Genomic DNA, 20,000 nt, shown 5'->3' with positions numbered 1-20,000 from the left:
CTGAATCCTCAGTGGTAAGTGTACGAATGGAACAAATGGATCTTACAGGTCCATTTGGTTCCATTTCTACACTCTCACAGGTTACAGGCGCAGAATGGTCGGTGGAGGTGCAAAGGTTGATGATGATGATCATCAAAGTGGAATAACTCCCTCCAGGCCGTGGCACAACCATCCTTCTTCCCTGATTCCTACCCAGTGCTCAGCTGCTGGAGGGCAGGACAATCTCCATTATGTATCATTCATCATCTGTCCGTAATGTTATTATGGAATTTATTTGTTTCCACCAGCTAAATGACTGATAGTTAGGAACCAAATGGACCGGAATGACCTTCATTGACAATAGTATCCTGCTGCTATAATGACAGCACTGCAATCCCATAATAATCAATAATAACAATGATCATCCAGTGAGTGCTATGGAAAAAGACCAGATTCAGTACTGTTACAGTAGAACAATATATTAATTATTTGGAGACATGCAGAGCACAAGTAGCTAAAGTTGTGTTTACTAAGCATGGAGGGTTTAAGTGTTTAAAGAGCGGAGGCAGAAAGACTTGGAGAGGACAGGAGAGCTTTGATCACAGGTGGGCAGCAGCATAAGGTGCATGCAGAGAGCACAGCTAGGTTTGGGGTAACAATAGCCTTGACAAGAGACTACTGGGGCTTGAAGCAAAGGATTAGATTGCTTAAAAAGAGATCGCTCCTCAGGAAAGACAGCTTTGTGCCATGAAATCTTGGCTGACCGTGTGGCTGATTGCATCTTGGCCGGATTGTTTTTTTTCCTTCCCAGCAGCCCTAGGGGCTGTACACTGTAAACTCCTGAATGTTCATTTAACTCTGAGAGTGCATCAATGTAACCCAATGGACCGTTATTATGGGCCCATTGGGTTACATTTGTATACACTCTGTGATAGGTTTGGATAAATTATAAATTGATACTGAGGATATTTATTGTATACAGAGATTAGAGCGTTTTTAGTGTCAAAGTGTCCTTGAGCAAGCCACTGAACTGCTAGAGATTGAGAATGAACAAATGAATAAATGAAAATATCCCTGAATTAGAGATTGGACATCAAAGGAGACACACATCCAATGAGAGGGCAGATGATGCTCATAGGGAGCCTAAGATGATGGGGGTTAACCTGAATTTGGGGGTTGGTGGGAGGCAATAGGACACTAGGGGATACAGACAGGAGTGATTAGAGTAGAAGTATGGGTTGATGGATAGGGGACAAGAGAAAACCCCCCTGAGGGAATACACTGATGATGAAAGCCAAACTACCAAATTCAATTGTGTGTATAATGTGTGTGTGTGTGTGTGTGTGTGTGTGTGTGTGTGTGTGTGTGTGTGTGTGTGTGTGTGTGTGTGTGTTGTCTACACCATGGACAGCATCAGACCATAGAGTCTATGTCGCATTTATTAAACAGCTGTAATATTTACAACGGACTGTACAGTATATACTGTAGCTAGGCATGACAGAATTGTTAACATTATTGCCAAAGATGTGTCGCCTACGTTTGATTCCTCTGTTTTCCTGTGTGAAACCAGAAATGTTTCAATCATGCAATGACCCAATCACATTTACAAATATAACTGCAAATACACCAGATATTTTTGGCTGTGCTTTTGATTCAAGTTTAGAGGAAGCTTTCCTTACTAAACAAGTAAAATATCAAGCATTAGTACAGTACAGGCCATTATACAACTGGGATATACGTGTCGGCTCATTGTCTTTATATTTGCAGCCTGCAGGGCCATGTCCAAAGGCTGGTGGTCAGAGGCTTGAGGATTATGGGGTTGTCTAAAGCCCTAACCACACCAAAGTGTCAAGCCGGTTTTAGCGTTGTCCCTGCGGTGTGATATGTCTTGTTGCACGTTGACCCACGTTGACCCTAGTGAACCACACCAAAGCGTCGAGACGGTTTTGCAACCGTTTGGACCCAAGGAGTTGTCTGGTGACCCTTTGGTGTGGTTAGGGCTTAAGTGTAAGGCAAAGCAGCTCGCAACATACACACGGCAATCAGAATCTCCTGCATTATAGGAAGTCGGTCTATTTGGAGGAGAAGGTGCTTTTTGTACCCATGATGTTTTTTCTTTTCCCAGGTGTTGGCAATATGACAGACTGAAGTGACCAATGTTGGCTGTGAATACGTTCATGTGCATGTGTTGCCTATATTCTGAACATTTAGGGCTTGTTTGGATGCAAGCACTGAGACACACGATGTTTCAAGTGTGTGGGATATCAGAAGCAACTGAAAAACATGTGTGCCCATAATAATGTACTATATAAATGTGGACTCGAATAAAGAAATTGAAATGTGCGTGTAAATACATGTGAGTGTCAGAGAGGAACTGTGTGTAATGTGTATTGTGCATGCATGCTTTTGAGTGTCAGAGAGGAAGAGTGTGTTGATTAATTGAAAATACAGGACCACAATGGAAACAAGCCCTCAGAGCTTTTTGTGTTATTCTTTTAGCATTATTGTACATAACTGTACCTCTGCACCTTTTACAAACTGAGCAAATGAAGTACTAGTCAAGTATTCAATCAATCAACATGTGTTAGTGACTGTAAGTATTTGACAGAATGCACAAGAGGAGCAAGATAGAGTGTGAGATAAAGACAGTGAGAGACAGTGTTGATTTTGTCAACTAAAAGTATGACGGAAAATGTTCGTAGACTATACCCTTTTTTCACTGACGCGAACAAAATAAAAACTGAAATGAAAACATAAGCTATGGTGACTAAAACTAAGACTAAATATATTGACAATTTCGTCAACAAATACAAACTAGTGGAGAAGAGATCCAGTTTCTGTTTGGTTGCGCTTGGGTTTTGTGCTCTGAAAAGCAGATCTACAAGCTCACAAACGCGCTGTGAGCTTGTAGATAAAGAACATAAAGACTAAAACTAAATGGCATTTTATTCAAAAGACTATATGACTAAAACCAAATAAAACATTGCTGTCCAAATCAACAGTGGTGAGAGACTCACCTGGGGACTGGGGTTTTGGGGGGACCACGGCCAGCCTCTTGGGGGAGGAGGGGAGGGATCGGGTGACCTCTGAACTCCGCTGGAACTCCTTCCTGCCCACTGTCAATCAAACCGGGAGAATCAGCCAATCAATGGATGCTTTGCATGAGCAAAATTCAATGTGGATTATAAACAGGTTTCAAAATGGATAAGAAGTGCAAAAGACTGTGAGATGAGGCTGAGATTGAAGGTTTGTATTCTAAGCCCTTCAATCTCAACCTCATCTCACGGTGACTCTCTCCTCGGCTCCAGAATCCAATCCCTTCTGCCTCTCTCTGATACCTTTGCTAAAGTCAGGTTTGGTCTGGGCGATATGACTTCAAATCAATATTACTTTTTTTGCACACCACCGTTGTACAACGAACAGTGTCTGGAAAAGTTACAAAAAACTGTAATATATTACCTATTACTATAGTTTTTACTATAGTAAAAAGTAATATGTACTGTATAACTTATTACTCCCTGCCAAAAGTAACTATACCAGTAGTTACTTGTTCTTGTTATTTACTTTCCTTTTTTTTCCTCGCCCCCAGTAATTTTGTCCCCAAAACAAGTCTCACATTACCCAGTCTGTTCCGGGATATATATATATATATATATATATATATATATATATATATATAATTATATATATAAACTTGCTTCTCGATTATTTGACCAGGGTTAAGTTGGTTGGTTACTGGTTCTAAATGTCAGTTTCAAATTATTTGTATTTCTGCCCTAAGTCATCATTACTCTTTCATTTTCTCCATCGTTGTCTTTCTACCTGCTGTGATAGACGGAGAAAAGCTCAACGCTTGTGACAAGTGGCAATCCAGCAGATCCCAGCAGGCAGCCGCTAGTTTGCGAAATGTGAACACACGCTCATTCCTGTAACATCAGTTGGAAACCACTGATATTACAACCCTCCGGTACAGACTAGGATTCAGGCACCCCATGCAGAGAGATACCATCTATGGGGAATTCACAACCCTGTTTACAATCGCCCGAACCGTGCTTGCCTTCTCATCTGCTCCCATGTGACATATTGAGATCTCACAGCATGGGGTGAGTGTGTGTGGGTGGGAGGGTAAAAACCTGCTTTGAAATGGATGGGAAGCTAAGGCTTTACCTATAGGGACTTTGCAACAAAGTAGAATGGAAGATGGAAAATAAAAGAGTATAATGGAAAAAAGTTACTTTCCAGAAGTTGAGTGAGGGATGGAGAGAGAGTGAAAAGGGAGAGAGAGAGAGAGAGAGAGAGAGAGAGAGAGAGAGAGAGAGAGAGAGAGAGAGAGAGAGAGAGAGAGAGAGAGAGAGAAAGAATGGAGACAGAGAGAGAGAGAGAGAGAGGGCTGGAGGAGGCACTAATTAGATCGGTAATGGAAAAGAAGGCTCTGATCCTTAACAAATCCCCCATATCACCCCGGAGAGTCATGTGTGTGTGTGTGTGTGTGTGTGTGTGTGTGTGTGTGTGTGTGTGTGTGTGTGCAATTGTGCATATGCTTGCGTATAAGCTTGCATGTGTGTGCATGCAGATGCATAGTGTATGTGTGTGTGTGTGTGTGTGTGTGTGTGTGTGTGTGTGTGTGTGTGTGTGTGTGTGTGTGTGTGTGTGTGTGTGTGTGTGTGTGCGTGCGTGCGACGTGCGTGCGTGCGTGCGTGCGTGCGTGCGTGCGTGCGTGCGTGCGTGCGTGCGTGCGTGCGTGAGCGACTAGGATTGTGGTTATAGCAACTAAACCTCTCTGAGCGACTCATTACAGAATTCAGACAGCTAGTTGTGGCGAAGACATTTGGTGTAACTTAAAGTGTGTTTCTCTAACACTAGAGTGTTTAAGTGGTTAAGAGTTAGCACAAATAAACAATCAAGTCAAGTCTATATTATGTGCAGACAGTGTTGTGAAAAATATATGACACATATGTCATCAGCACATATACAGTATGTCGTAATCTGGTGGCACATGCTGTGACAGACAGTCATTACAAATCAGTCTTAGATAGATAATCACCTTTTCTCATTAGCCTTTTCTCATCACACCACGCCTTAACCACATAGCGTCCCAATACTGGATATGTCATACTAGGCAATTATAAAATAGGGGAATCTCCCTGATAGGAAACAACTAAATAAATCATCTAAAAAAAGGGAGAATAAAGTACATTTGCTGAAAATAGCAGATCTACACACTAGCTCACATGGTTCAGGCATTTTCTAAGCAGCCGTAACTTCCCCTTTACTCTATACTTCCTGTTGTATTATAGTGTTCTGATACTTGGTGCTGTGTTCGGATACTCGGTACTGATACGTGCAATGTACTTGTATGTATGGTGTAGGGCTGACCTCGATTAGTCGAATAGTCGACTAATCGATCGGAACGGGTCTCAGTCGACTGACCACCTCTTAGTCGATGTTCATAAAAAAAAAAAAAAAAAAAAAGTTTCTTTTTTTTTTTTTTGCCCCAAAATATTGTATATAAAAATACAATATTTACAAAAATATACAAAAATATTGTATTATTCCACTAGGTCTGTGGGGGACATAAACACATTTGAACATTCTGACTGTTCAAATCTCCAATGTGCATGTGGAGTGTGTCTGCCTGTGTGGCAATGTGCCACTGCCTGTGACTTGAATCGCACAGTGCTGGCCTGATAGACTCCAGAATCTCAATCTCACCTGCTGTGCTCAATCTGGCTAATGACAAGCCTCTCAGTCGATGTTAAAAAAATAAAATAAAAAAAGTATTTGTTATTGATGTTGTGATGGTTAATTATGGTGATAATTAGTTGAGCTGTGAATAATATCAGGCCAGCGCACTGTGCGATTCAAGTCACAGGCAGTGGCACATTGCCACACAGGCAGACACACTCCACATGCACATTGGAGATTTGAACAGTCAGAATGTTCAAATGTGTTTATGTCCCCCACAGACCTAGTGGAATAATACAATATTTTTGTATATTTTTGTAAATATTGTATTTTTATATACAATATTTTGGGGCAAAAAAAAAAAATTTTTTTTTTTTTTTTTTTTTGGGGGTGGGGGTGCTCAGTCGACTATTAGTCGACTAACAGCAAATTTATTCATCTATCAGTCGACTATACAAATCCTTAGTCGGGGACAGCCCTAGTATGGTGTACTGCCTGCCTGAATGGTAACATAAGAGTGGAGCTGTGTTAGGGCACGCTGAAGGCCGCTGCTGGCAGGCAGTGATTGTGATGTCTAGTCTGTGACGTCATTAGGACATGAAGTATCCAAGATATATATGCTGCTGTAAGTGGAATAAACCTTGTGAACGTTTTGATGTGACCAAGTCTCGTGTCATGTTAATCTTCTCCCGGGCCGGCCTGTCTGTCTGTCTGTCTGTCCGCCGCCGAACCATGAAAATGCCAACCGGGTCGTCACACACCAGAACCAGACGAGGGTCCAATACGTAGAATACAGTATATCATAACACTTCCCCTAAGTAAAACACTGATGATTTTATGGTGTAGATTGGGGTCCCAGAAAAGGAAAGAGATATCTCAAACTGGAGAACCACCACACTATCTCTGTCACGTGACCTGGCTTAAATTAACAGACCAGCTCACAATTTCTGTGTGTAGTAAATGGGTACCGAAATAGATGCATGGCATGGTGTGTGGCAAGTGTGAAATTGCACGTATGCGTGTACGCGCATGCGTGTGGCTGGAGAGCGAGACAGAGAGCTAAGACATTGTGTGTGTGTGTGTGAGCCTGTGTGTGGACAGCAGAGATATACTAGACATAAACTCTTCTATATGTGGATGTGTGTGTAACACATTGGCAGGATTGACAGCTCATTATAAACTCTAGTCGCGTCTACAGTCAGACAGGAACTGTCTGCATTCCTGACACACACACACACACACACACACACACACACACACACACACACACACACACACACACACACACACACACACACACACACACACACACACACACACACACACACACACACACACACACACACACACACACACACACACACACACACACACACACTCTCCTTACTGGGCCCCATGACATGTATAGGCATACAGAATAGAACACATACTGTATAATACCGGACCATATTACAGTCCCAATGCATCATTGCAATAAGACAGTGATGAGAGACGGCAATGGGCAGAGAGTAGCTGTCGAGTTTACATCTCTGCTGTCCACACACACAGGCACGCACGTCGCACACATATACAACAGTTAATCAAAATAATCTTTGTAATCCATTATACACAAAACTAATATTGATTTAAATACAGTTGTGAAATTGTAAATCATGTAATTCCAATATTTTTGGAATTTACGGATCAGAGTGGTTCGCTACGGAGGCAAAATATGGCCCAAACAACGAATACGAATGTATACGGAACAATGAAAAGTAGATGATGAAAAGGCAAGAGGTACAGTATATATGGTCTGCTAGACCATATACAGTAGCTGCAACATAGCAGACAGAGAATAACAGAAAGATGAAGACAGAAACAAAGACCGAAGCGATAATACCCAATGTCACGAGACATGGCCAAAACTTTTCCGGGGGTCCCCAGCCAAAAACGTTGAGAACCCCTGCTCTAGACTATGGGTCTTCAACAGTACTGTCTCTTACTGTATTTCCTTACATGCACTTGAACCCTAGCATCCCTATTCTGGGGGAACATTTGCCAAAAGTAGCCAATCTACAAGCTTACACCGTGCATTGTGAGCTTGTAGATTGGCTATATTCCGCACACTTTGTGTTGAGGGGAAAAAGAGCAGACCAAGTACAGAACCAAAGGTGAAGTATTGAGGTTTTAAGTGATTAAATGTCTGAATATACACATTAATATGAATCCAACAGAATAGAAAAATAAAGTGCTGTCAAAGGACAGTATATGAAGCGATCTACAGTAGGGAAGCTATGAAACACAACTTTACTTCATCTCTCTCTCAGCTAAGTCCTTAGGGCCTCCCTGCTCTAGGCTAAATCCTCTAGTATTTCTGTCTACAATAAAACTGTGACGCGTTGTGAGCTTCTGGATATGCTACTTACGCCTAATGTTCGGCCCAGAAAAGAGAGGTTAGGGTTCTTCAAGTGTATAATGGATAGTTGCAGGCAGCCCTAGATGGCTCACGGCTATAGCAGTGAAATCAGTCGGAGCAGGTCATGCAGTCTGCCAGGATGACAGCAGACATCAGTAGAAGTGGAGCAGGTATTTCTCATTCAGTATTAATGACTCCTGCTGCCCTACTTCCTGTGACCTGAGGGGACTAGGGCGGGACGGGGGTGGGCCGATAAAATAAAAGAATAAATAAATGTGTCCCCTTTAGTTGTTGTTGGGGTATATTTGCACATAAACCATCGCTAACTATTAGGAGCGGTGGGCAACTATTGAACAGCACTCAGGAGGCAGTAGGGGGTTTAGTGTCTTGCTCAAGGACACTTCAACACTAAGACAAGAGGAGCCAGGGATCTAACTGCAAACCTTCAGCTTCCTAGACAGCTGCTGTACCTCCTGATGCACCTTCTCTCAGATTCAATACTGTAAAGGGTGGCCATCTTTTTTTCTCCATACAACTAACCATCAGCTACAATCGCATGTGCGGGCTCATGTGCTACCACTGACCTCCAGGGGAGTTCCTTGGCTGGGCAGGTAGGTAGCGCCTGGGCAGGGCTGGGGTGGAGGGAGGCTGGAGGCTAGTGCCACGAGAGGGTGGCCCTCTCTGGGCTTCTGCTGCTGGAAGGCTGGAGGTGACCCTGTGACCTGGAGGATCTTCACTCACGCTCAGACCTGGAACAAACACATGAAATGGGATACATTAGATGATTGAGTAGGGCAATTGATAGCAATACTGAAAATTACATATTTAAAAGATTCCTCACATACGTATTGCTTATTTGCATGCAGCAGCATAATATAAAAATATCTCTATATATAATATAGAAATAGGCTACATCTGTCTCTCTGGTTTAAGGGGGAAAACATCATCTCATGCCAGTTAAAACATTAGCTTGAAACATAAATGTACTCAGCTGTGGATTTCAAGTGTGTAGATGGTGTTTTGATGCGTTAATGGATGGATGGATGGATGGATGGATGGATGAAAAACAAATAAATAGAAATTAAGCACTGCGTTAGTTCGTACATGGCACAGCAATCATATCATGCCTTAGCTGTACTAAACAGCAGCTGCGCCTTTCTGCGAACCAATCCCACCTCATTCCCTCAACAAGGTGGTCCGTTTAAATACAGCTCCATTCTACACTAGATCTCTATTGCCTCCACCACACAGTTCAGAGTCTTGCATTACTCAAACGTTGTGTGCATGGTTCTAAAGCATGGTTCTAAAGCATGGTTCTAAAGCAAACTGTGTTCCATGGCTCTAAACTGAATTCAATGTTCTATGGCTTTAATGTTAAACTGCATTCAAGTTTGCATGACCCTGATTTTTCTTAGCATGCTGCTTAGCTAAATCTAGGGAACATCTTAAGAGCGGAAGTGTTCCTGACTGTAAAATGTTGTATTATTATAATTTACTAGCAATTAACATTTATTATTAACAAACTTTGGTCCATCCTACAAGTGTATGTGAAAGAGTTTGAAGACAGTGGAGCTATTCCGTTCCTTTCTCACTCTCTCTCTGTCTGTCAGCGTCCCCCCCGTCCCCCTCCCACACACCCACTCGGTGTAAAGCGTGTGGTTGTTTTATGTCTGCAGTGCAGCCAGTTTAACTGGCGCTGTAAACAATGTTTCACCTCTGGGTCAGTTACAGCTGCTCTCAATCTTCCTGCTGTTAACCTGGAGTACTGCACAATGAAACATACACGCGCACGCATGAACACACGCACGCACACATACCCACGCACACACCAGAGATATCGTGATGTTCTGTGGGGCTACGTTGCGTTAACGCCAACTCCCACAGGCTTGTATAGGAAGAGGAAGTTTGGAACCTGACGAGTCTGAAGTTCTTCTTCATCATGGCTAATAGTGCAGCAATAATCTATTATATTACCTCTTTATACTGTGCAGAAGGTGGCTTACAGAAGGTGGCTTTTACACAACACGCACACGCACACACACACACACACACACACACACACACACACACACACACACACACACACACACACACACACACACTATCAGTCTCATCTCCCGCCTTCCAATCAATAGTGACAACAGACCACTTTGACCTCTGTGTTCGGCCGTGTATGTGAGCAGCAAAGACAAAGGCTCAATTATAAACCTGTTGGTCTCCAATGCATAGGCAGTGACTGACACAGAGATAGTGTACACAGTGTAAACACACCCTGCACCTCGCCTTATTAGATGTGACACCTGAAGGCTGTATAAACAGCTGGTGGTGTCCAGAAAGAAAAAAAAAGAAAAAGAAGCAGGTGGTTCCAGGTTGCTCAAACATTTGGAGGAGTGACATAATCACTCTAATGCCCTTGGGTGGGCTCAGTTTCTGTCTCAGGACCTGTGATGGTTGTCATCTATATCCCCTCAGCACACACACGCACACGCACACGCACACACACACACACACACACACACACACACACACACACACCGTGAGGTTCTGTGGGTCTACGTTGCTCGCTGGTAGGAAGAGGATGAGACCCAGCGGCAGTCTGATTGGCTGCAAGTCGATAGAAGAGCCGTCCGATTGGAGCGTTAGGCTGTTACTGGGAGCAGCGAAACCCGTCATTATGTGGAATTGGGTTAGCTGCCAGGAGACTATTTCGACACCCCCACCCACCCAGCCACGCATGCACATGCTCACACACATGCACGTGCGTGTGTGTGTGTGCACACACTACACACGCATACACTGTTGCAAACACTTTCCTTTTCCTTCATTTGCAAGGAATTGTTTCATTTCCATTCTGCTACTGCCGGCTCTATGTTGTATGAGCAGAGCTGGAGTATAAAGTTGGCTTGTTATTAATATTGACCAGTGGATCCCCTAAAGATGCAGCATGTGCGCACATTGCAGAGCTGCCAGATTACAAATGTGTGGGCAATTGTTTTTTAATGGCTTTCGTATCACAATTTAGCATTAATTCTCATGCGGCACTCCCTGTCACTTGGCAGAGTGCTGCTTGATCACTCTTAATAAGAAGGAGAAAATAGTCACAGAGGAGGGTTAAGGGAAAGTGAAGATTCATTCATTCATTCAGATAGTGAGTGAGTGAGACAGAGAGAGAGAGAGAGAGAGAGAGAGAGAGAGAGAGAGAGAGAGACTTATTAGTCAGATAGAAATAGATAGACATAGATAACGTTAAAACTCATTCGATGCCACATGACGCCTTTGGACGCCTCCCCCTGGTGGCCAAGAATGCCAATGGCGCCTTTGGACGCCTTTCATTTTTTTAAATTAATATCCGTTTTTTTATTTCTTTATTAATCCATATTTCGAAAATTCCTCTAATCTGGTGTGCAGGTGATGATATGCACATTACATGCACAATATAATTACATTTTCTTTCTTTTATTTATAATGGGCTTCGTGGCAACAAGGGCCAAAACTGGTGTCCACCAGGTGGCACTGAATGAGTTTTAACTATACCCTGGCCTATATAATTCATTGATTGGGGTTCGCCAGGGCCTTACACATTGTGAGCTTGTAGGTCTGCTATTTCCGCAGTGTTCACTCACGCACGCACACACACACACACACACACACACACACACACACACACACACACACAGAACAGTACTGTATGTAACATACTGTAGATGGCCTTGCCAAGGACTGCCGTGGCTGCATATCAGTCCTCTGGGCTATGATGGGTTGTGGAGAGGGCATGAGGGGGGATGGGGTGGACAGGAAGCAGCTAGGGACATTTCCAGGGAGAGCAGAAGAAAGTAAAGGAAAGATAAAGGTGGAGCACAATTCAAGGGCTTGCAGAAGGGGAGTGGGACCAGTGTATTTCATTAATGCTCAGAGGCAAGGTGATACGCATCACTGATTGGCAAAGTGCCAGTTCATGATGGATAGCCGAGTGCGAGGAGAATAGGAGGTGCAGGAAGGCTGAGGGAGAGGTCAGCCTGCAAGCCTCCATCCTCCACACGGAGGGACCAAAAGAGATAAGGATGAGATTGTCTTATTCCTGGAACACAAAAAGCCCAGTGAAATTAAAACGGGGGGCATTGGATAAAGAGAGAAACGAAAGTGTGCCGACAAAACAGAACAGTATATTTTCTGTGCTCAGCATTATGCTACTGCAGCCAACAGAAAACTGGGATTTTCACAGCAGAGCAAAAATGCAGGTAGTAGAGAATATCGCTGACTGTGTCATCCACTGCAGTAGTTCTCAACACCTTTTTAATTTCAAGGATCACCCAATTTGACATGCATTAGGTTATTTGATATACAATGGACATGTCTGGTACACCAATCTACAGTGTAGCAAGGGCAGAGGAAGGAGAAGACGCCGGAGTAGCACAGACAATTCAAGCCTTTTATTAGGTGCTAGTACAGAAAACGTTGACTAACGTCTCAACCTACACGGTCTTCATCAGAGTGGAATCGCTTTGTTCCACAGTGTATCAACTTTCAGAGTGTAAATGGAACCAAATGGACCGATTTGTACACTCTCAGAGTTACAGACCGCTTGGTTCCTAAGTGACATTTATCTGGGGACTCCTTCATACCCCTTCAAGGACCCATGGGGGGGTCCCCGTATTGAAAACCAGTGATATAAGTCTGTATGCTCTTCCTCCCCACCACCACAGTGAAACTAAAACACATCATCATCAACAACAACAAACTAAAACGTTCATTAGGCTCGGTTTGCATCATGGAAGGTTCCTGAGGACAAGCAGTAGTAGCCTATAGGAACGTAAACCAAGCTCACTAGACGGCTAGTGGTTAGCTTTCACAGCGTTGGCAGTTAAATTCAATAACTCTGGAGTTTAAGTGGTCTTTTATAGGTCTTGAGAGCCCTTTTTACTGTCCTTGAGAGCTCTTTCATTTGATTGCGACGTAAAACCTCCCTGTGTGCCGGCGTTGTACTGAGCTATATCAGCAGATGTTGGGAAAGGGTAGAAGGCTGACAGAAATGGATTGCATTCGTGGCAATTGCTGTGGCAGCCCTACATACAATGGCATGCATGTAGAAGTGCATACGCACACACAAATGCAAACGCATACATGCACACGTCATTAGGCGAATGAAACCTATTAAATTACACAAGTTAATTTGCTGACTGTGTCTACGTTGACAGAGTCAGCAAATGTTGCAAATGAACTGGCGAAAAATCATCAACTGTGATATAACTTGAACTTATTCCGATTGCCAGATTTGGACTATTATTTGAACATACTTTTTTACATAATACAGATGATACATATTTTTTATATACATAGGCAGTTATCAGAATAACCCCATTGTCATGGTGACGAACTCTATTTTAGGTCGTTCTAACTCTAAACATTGTCTCACTATCTGACGAGATAGTGAGACAATGTTTAGAGTTAGAACAATGGGTGAAGAGTCACATGATGAGAGCTATTCAGTGTTTTAGCCGTGAGGTAAGTAAGCTCCCCCTCGAGAGATACTTCCGGGTCCTACTTTTGTGTCGCTTTTGTGTCCCCATAGAGTGTCCCTCCGTCTGACTACAATTTTACCGCTTTCCTTACAACAACAAAGCTACTGGTCTCCCAAATCTGGCTGTGACAGGCCGTCTGCCCCACACTGATACTAATACTATCGCCATTTGATTTTATTGTGTCAACTAAATCCTCATTAAATGCAAACTAGATTCAACATACTCAACCCTGCACACATTCTAAATATGCCCCCGAAATATTGTACTGAGCAAATGGACTGTTACCACCTCCAATAATAATGATAATAATAGTCTTTATATTGTCTCCACATCATATATTTTCTTTGTCATGGACACAACTTGAGTTGGAAGCATTAAGACCCATTTTAACCCTCAATGGCTTCCTTTCTGAAACATAACGTCATTGTAAAAAGATTCACACGTTTAGATATTCTATTTACAATGAGAAGCAGATGGGAGCTGGTGCCACTTGGACCCGGACGTAACGTAGGACTACAAAATGACATCAGACTTAAATACAGAATAGTGATGAGGAGACATAGATGGAACATGACATCATTCACAAACAAAAAATAATTAATAAAAACTATATTTATATTCTTTTACATTTTAAAACTTGGGCAACCTGTAATTATGTCATGGACCACTAGTGTTTGATGGACCACTGGTTGAGAAACAGTGCTCTCTGAGGACAGAGCACAGTTGTAAAAGGTACAAGCTACTGTGTACATCCTAAAATATCAGAATGGAGTTACAGTAGGACTGGACTCATGAGACAATGTTGCTTTCTAGGGCGCCATGTCTGACCCAGAGAACACGAGCTGTCTGGGCTATAAAAAAAACAGGTTATTTACATTTTGAACATCTTCCCGTGTTCCCACCAAGTTTGACTTTTTGTTGCTATTTGGAACATAAATAGTAAATACAGGTCTGTTTTTCAGTCTTTTCCTAGACTTTCTCAAAAGATGACAGCTAACTATTTGACAACAAGGCATGATGATAGCGTGTGTGTGTGTGTGTGTGTGTGTGTGTGTGTGTGCAATCCATGCATATAATTTCAGAGTATTGACACATTGAAGGCAGTACATCACTGAACATACTGTGCCATAGTGCCATACCATGGCGAAATGAAAGAAAGAGGATAGCAGCCTGAACAAGGGCTCATAGAATAAGTGTAACAGCATGTCAGCTGGCATGCAGTACAAAGTGTACTTTACATTACTTCTTACTCCACCCTCTGCTACACACACACACACACACACACACACACACACACACACACAGCACAAAGCGGTCCCTTCCTACTTACAAGGGGTGACAGGTAGGCAGTGGACGTCAAATGAGGTTTGTGTGAAAGTCAAGGTTAAAGCTGCATACGAAAAGCAAAGAAGAACGGCTCTGTACATAAGCAAGGCAGAACGACAAGTAAGATAGATTAGATGATAATGTACAGATGTGGTAGAGCAGCAGGCAGGACACACAGAGTGACAGATAGATTCGTACAGGTGCTGACAGCAGCAGTCAGAGCGACAGATAGGATAATGTATAGTGCATCTGCTCTCCGTCAGGATGTTGAGACGAAAGGTCTCTCTTAAAAGAGAGATGTTCTTTCTTTGCTGTTGCTATGACCCTATAGGGTCATTACGTATTTTCCCTCATTGGTGTATGGGTGACTGAGCGAGTGATTGATTACCAGCTGGTGTGTGAGTGGGATGATATGGGATCAAGGATACTCCTGATTTGTATCGTTCTCTTTGCATGCTATGCCTCCCACTCCCAGTACAGAAAATAAATATATTTCATTAATTTATCTATGTCTGTCTGCCTGTCCTTCGCATATCTCTAGAACTATTAATTCGATTGACTTCAAACTTGCCGGGTGTATTCATTGCAGGGGAGTGCAGTGTCGAGTGTGACGTCGCCAAGTCGATCTTGTGAGTGATTCAGGTTCTTGAGATTCTATGGCACGCAGCCATATAATGGTTGGCAACAACGTCGCAAGCAAATTTGTTTATTCTTTTGGCCAAACAGGCATGTGTTTCTGAACGGTCACAAGCTCTGAACGGGCAGGAACTGCAGCCAAGCAATCGGCCAGTTCTGAACAGGCACAAACTCCAATGGTCAAAGTGTGCTGACATGGGCGCTCTCTGCCACACAGCTGTGCTGACATGGTCTCTCTCTGCCACACAGCTGTGCTGACATGGTCGCTCTCTGCCACACTGCTGTGCTGACATGGGCGCTCTCTGCCACACAGCTGTGCTGACATGGGGGCTCTCTGCCACACAGCTGTGCTGACATGGGGGCTCTCTGCCACACAGCTGTGCTGACATGGGGGCTCTCTGCCACACTGCTGTGCTGACATGGGCGCTCTCTGCCACACTGCTGTGCTGACATGGGCGCTCTCTGCCACACTGCTGTGCTGACATGGGCGCTCTCTGCCACACAGCTGTGCTGACATGGTCGCTCTCTGCCACACTGCTGTGCGTAACCCAATATGTCACTCTGGAGGAATTAGACAAACACTCGGCTGAAAGACAGATATATAGTTATATTTCTGTCTCAACAAAGGAAGAATAATGTATTCCTTTTAAAATGCAAACAGAAGCTAAATACTACCCAAAAGTGACAGTGTGGGTTACCTTTGCTCGTGTCTCAAGGCCCACTCATACCTTCAGTCTTTAGGTGATAACCTGCTCACTGAGGTGGTTGGAAAACTACAATGACGTCACTGAAGCCGCGGTGATAAGAGACTCACCGCTCACCCCAACACATCTTTCTGTAAAGTGTTTACTAAACTGTGTATTATTATGTATACGTGTAAAGTTCCTTTACACATAATTACACAACACCTTGACATGACATAAGCTCAAATACTAAAACAAGTAAACAACATATACGTAGAAGCTCTAGGAGTCTAGTAGTAGCTCCAGAAATGTTACTCTGCTATTTCAGATTGATTCACATAAAGTGGACCATTGTGACGCTATTGATGAGTACGGCTGAGATCAACGTCATTCTCAAATAAACCCACCGAAAACAACCAAGATGGCTAGCTATACTTCCAGCAAATCATTAAAGGCCGCTTTGATGAGCCAATTGGGGTGCATTGACAGTGACACCCAATCGTCTAGGTTGGGCATGCGACTCCTTCCGTGAGGAGAAAGGAGGTGAACAGGTTCAAGCGCTGTATGAACCAGGTCTCAGGGCACTGCACTCTCACTGTATGAACCAGGTCTCAGGGCACTGAATGAACCAGGTCTCAGGGCACTGTATGAACCAGGTCTCAGGGCACTGAATGAACCAGGTCTCAGGGCACTGAATGAACCAGGTCTCAGGGCACTGTATGAACCAGGTCTCAGGGCACTGAATGAACCAGGTCTCAGGGCACTGAATGAACCAGGTCTCAGGGCACTGCACTCTCACTAGCAGGGCTAAAAAGAGAAGATCCAGTAATGCCTTTGGCTGCTGAGGTGGTAGAATCTGCAGAGCACACAGAAAAGCCCCAGGAAAATACTTTGAGTATTAAAGACTCAGGACAGGGAGGGAGACAAACTGTGAAAGGCTTAAGCCAGATCATGGGCATTGGCTCTGAATGAACGGAGGAGGAGAGAATGGAGGAGTACAATCAAAGGGGAGATTTAGGGCTGAGAAGGGAACTCAGTCCTCCCCCGGAGACGGTGTTGGGTGTTTTTACTCTGCAGGGAAGGACTATATTATAATAGGATTAGATTAGTACAGGCAATCTGAGGTCGCAAAAGCAAATGAGTCATCATTGGAGGACCTCTGCCCAACTTCTGCACATAGGCTATACAGCATAGTTGTATTTCATCCTTAGTGTACAGTACATGCTGCATGTCAACTCAACTCTTATGAATTAATACAGTGGGGCCTGATGTTTGGGTCCAATGCCGATTCAGATTTAGGAGAGTCCAAGATTTGATATACATAACTACACACATCAACTTTTTTTAATTGCTCATTGACAAATTCAAAATGCGTCACCTTGTGATGTGTTGTAAGATCTTCTATATTTTCAAAATATGGATGGAGGTTTAATGTGGTTAAGATCAGGACACATTGCATAACCCAATGTCACCAATGTCTATGAAACAATTCAAGGCCAACATGTATGTTGGGATAGGATTATAGGCTGATTCAGGGAGGGTACATGTGTTTTGGTCTGGATTTCTCCTTTAAATGTCATGGGTGACTTAATAGAACACAAAGTACTAGATTAATTCCATTCTGAACAGAACGAAAGAGGCTATATGTATTTACAATGCACTGACTTGTGCCACTAGAGACTGTAGTTGACTTGGGGCAGGGTTAAGGTTCAGGCGAGCATTAAACAGAAATGCCTCTAGCCATCGTCTGAGGACACGCTCATTCTGCAGAGCCATGCACAATCACTTGACCGTCCAATACACATTTGAACTCACTCCGCACGCACGTGCACGTGCGCGCACACACACACACACACGTCTCCTCAGAAGCCCTTCACGCACCCATGAAAGCATGTAGATAATAATGGCAGACAATATCCTCTTCAAATTATTCACTCACAGTGATGGCCAAACTCTATTTGTATATGTACTATAAAATGAAGTCATCAGAGACAACTAAAACAGCGACGACACCAAAGGGAAGCACAAAGGGCATTAGTCATAACTGTTCTGGCAGAGCAACCTTTCATGTTCTAACACAACAAACATGATGGAAACCTTCCATCGGCCTTCTGAATAATTCAGTTCAAGTTCAAATGGTTTTGTTATTCTGTATCAAACATGACAGCTACATTTAGTTGTTCAACTTTCAAGAAGAATAAGAATAAGAATAAGAATAAGAATAAGAATAAGAATAAGAATAAGAATAAGAATAAGGGTGGAAATGACAGTAGCGGGGGGTAATCATAGTTTACTGTCAACATGATAAAAAGAGACATCTTTAGAGCTTCGACAAATTACAGTTTTCATTTCTAGTTAGTTGCATAGACCCAGAGTACCAGATCTAAACTATGGCTACAATGAAAACCAGGAGCTCTCCAGTTCCCTTGGATCGGTGTGGAGAACCACATAGAATAGATCATGCCTGCTCTAACAGACTCCCATGATGCTCTCTCTGTCTCTATTCCCTCCTCTGCTGTGAGGCGTCAGTCTGGTGCATCAGTTAAGCCCATAAACACTGATTAACAAGCAGCGGGCTGAAATACGCCCAGTGTTTATCAGCTAATGAACAGGCGCGCCCGGCCCATCCACACCGTGTCAACTCTGGTGCTGCCCCTGAGCCAAGGAAGGAACGCACGCCTTTATCTATCTGCCTCATCTAAATTGCTGTTCTACCACCACTCTGTGTGTGTGCTTCTGCATATATGTTGTGTGTGTGTGTGTGTGTGTGTGTGTGTGTGTGTGTGTGTGTGTGTGTGTGTGTATAACCATAGAAACCATCTGTTCACAGGGAGTTAGAATGAGTCATAGGCCAAATCTAAACCATGGCATCTGGGGTGCGACATCTACCTGCCAAACCTCCCCATATACAGCAGCTTCCCTTTTGCCATACAAAACATGGCAGGGTTTAAAGTACCAAGGTGATACAAATGGGTAGCCCTGCCACCAAATGGTTTCTGTGCTCTAGGGGTGATTGACTCAGAACTTGATAGGAGGATTAACACTAGTGTATTTACTGTATTATGGCGCAGGAATAGGTTCACATAAATTGATCGTGTTTGTAAATATTGGAGTAAAACATACCTATTGATTCATGATGGGAAGTTCCCAATAGAATATTTTCCATCTACAAATCAAAGTCTTTACAATGTAAATAAAATGAATTTATGTGTTTAAAACGTTAACCACCACTCTATAGCACAGAGGACATACATTGTAAATAGTCATGTATCGACATGACTCCTGGCTCTATGCCAAGCAATGTAAAGCATTGGACATTACATTTCATTACATGACGATACATAAATATATAAATCATAAGGCATTGTTTGGTTTAGTGATTGACTTTCTATCTCCCAGCTAATGAGGTTTCAGGCGCAGAGGTCTCGGCCCCGCACACTCTGTGGATTCAGCTCCCGGCTAGAACAAGCTCTGCCAATCACAGTGGATTTCACTCGCACGCGCACGCGCACACGCGCACACACACACACACACACACACACACACACACACACACACACACACACACACACACACAGAGACAATTCCCCAATCATGACACCGTTATGGATGTGTATCGATGGGCTCAACGGAGGATTGTGGTAATGTTTAATCAATGCCATATAGAGTGACCCTACGTATGTACAGTATGTATACGTGTAAGCCTGCACATGGGCCTCCAGGCTTATCTCCATCTACAGCAATGATATTTTGACCACCTCTGTCATTTTAAATATG

At 43.3% G+C, this 20,000-nt stretch overlaps 1 protein-coding gene across 1 annotated transcript in view; it reads right to left on the bottom strand.

Annotated features, from left to right (window-relative positions):
* LOC308327615 (microtubule-associated tumor suppressor candidate 2 homolog) overlaps positions 1 to 20,000 on the bottom strand; it is a gene marked incomplete at both ends in the record, with an annotated part of 51,710 nt that overhangs the window by 14,482 nt on the left and 17,228 nt on the right. Inside the window, 2 exons of the mRNA XM_080781138.1 lie at positions 2,997 to 3,095; positions 8,644 to 8,808. Of these exons, the coding sequence (XP_080637264.1) occupies positions 2,997 to 3,095; positions 8,644 to 8,808 (264 nt within the window). The remainder of the gene's footprint in view (positions 1 to 2,996; positions 3,096 to 8,643; positions 8,809 to 20,000) is intronic.

The sequence above is a fragment of the Protomyctophum bolini genome, assembly GCF_963924005.1.
Source record: "Protomyctophum bolini genome assembly, chromosome: 13".
NCBI lineage: Eukaryota > Metazoa > Chordata > Actinopteri > Myctophiformes > Myctophidae > Protomyctophum > Protomyctophum bolini.
The sequence above is the reverse complement of the archived record's forward strand: the minus strand, read 5'-3'. Positions and strand labels throughout refer to the sequence as shown.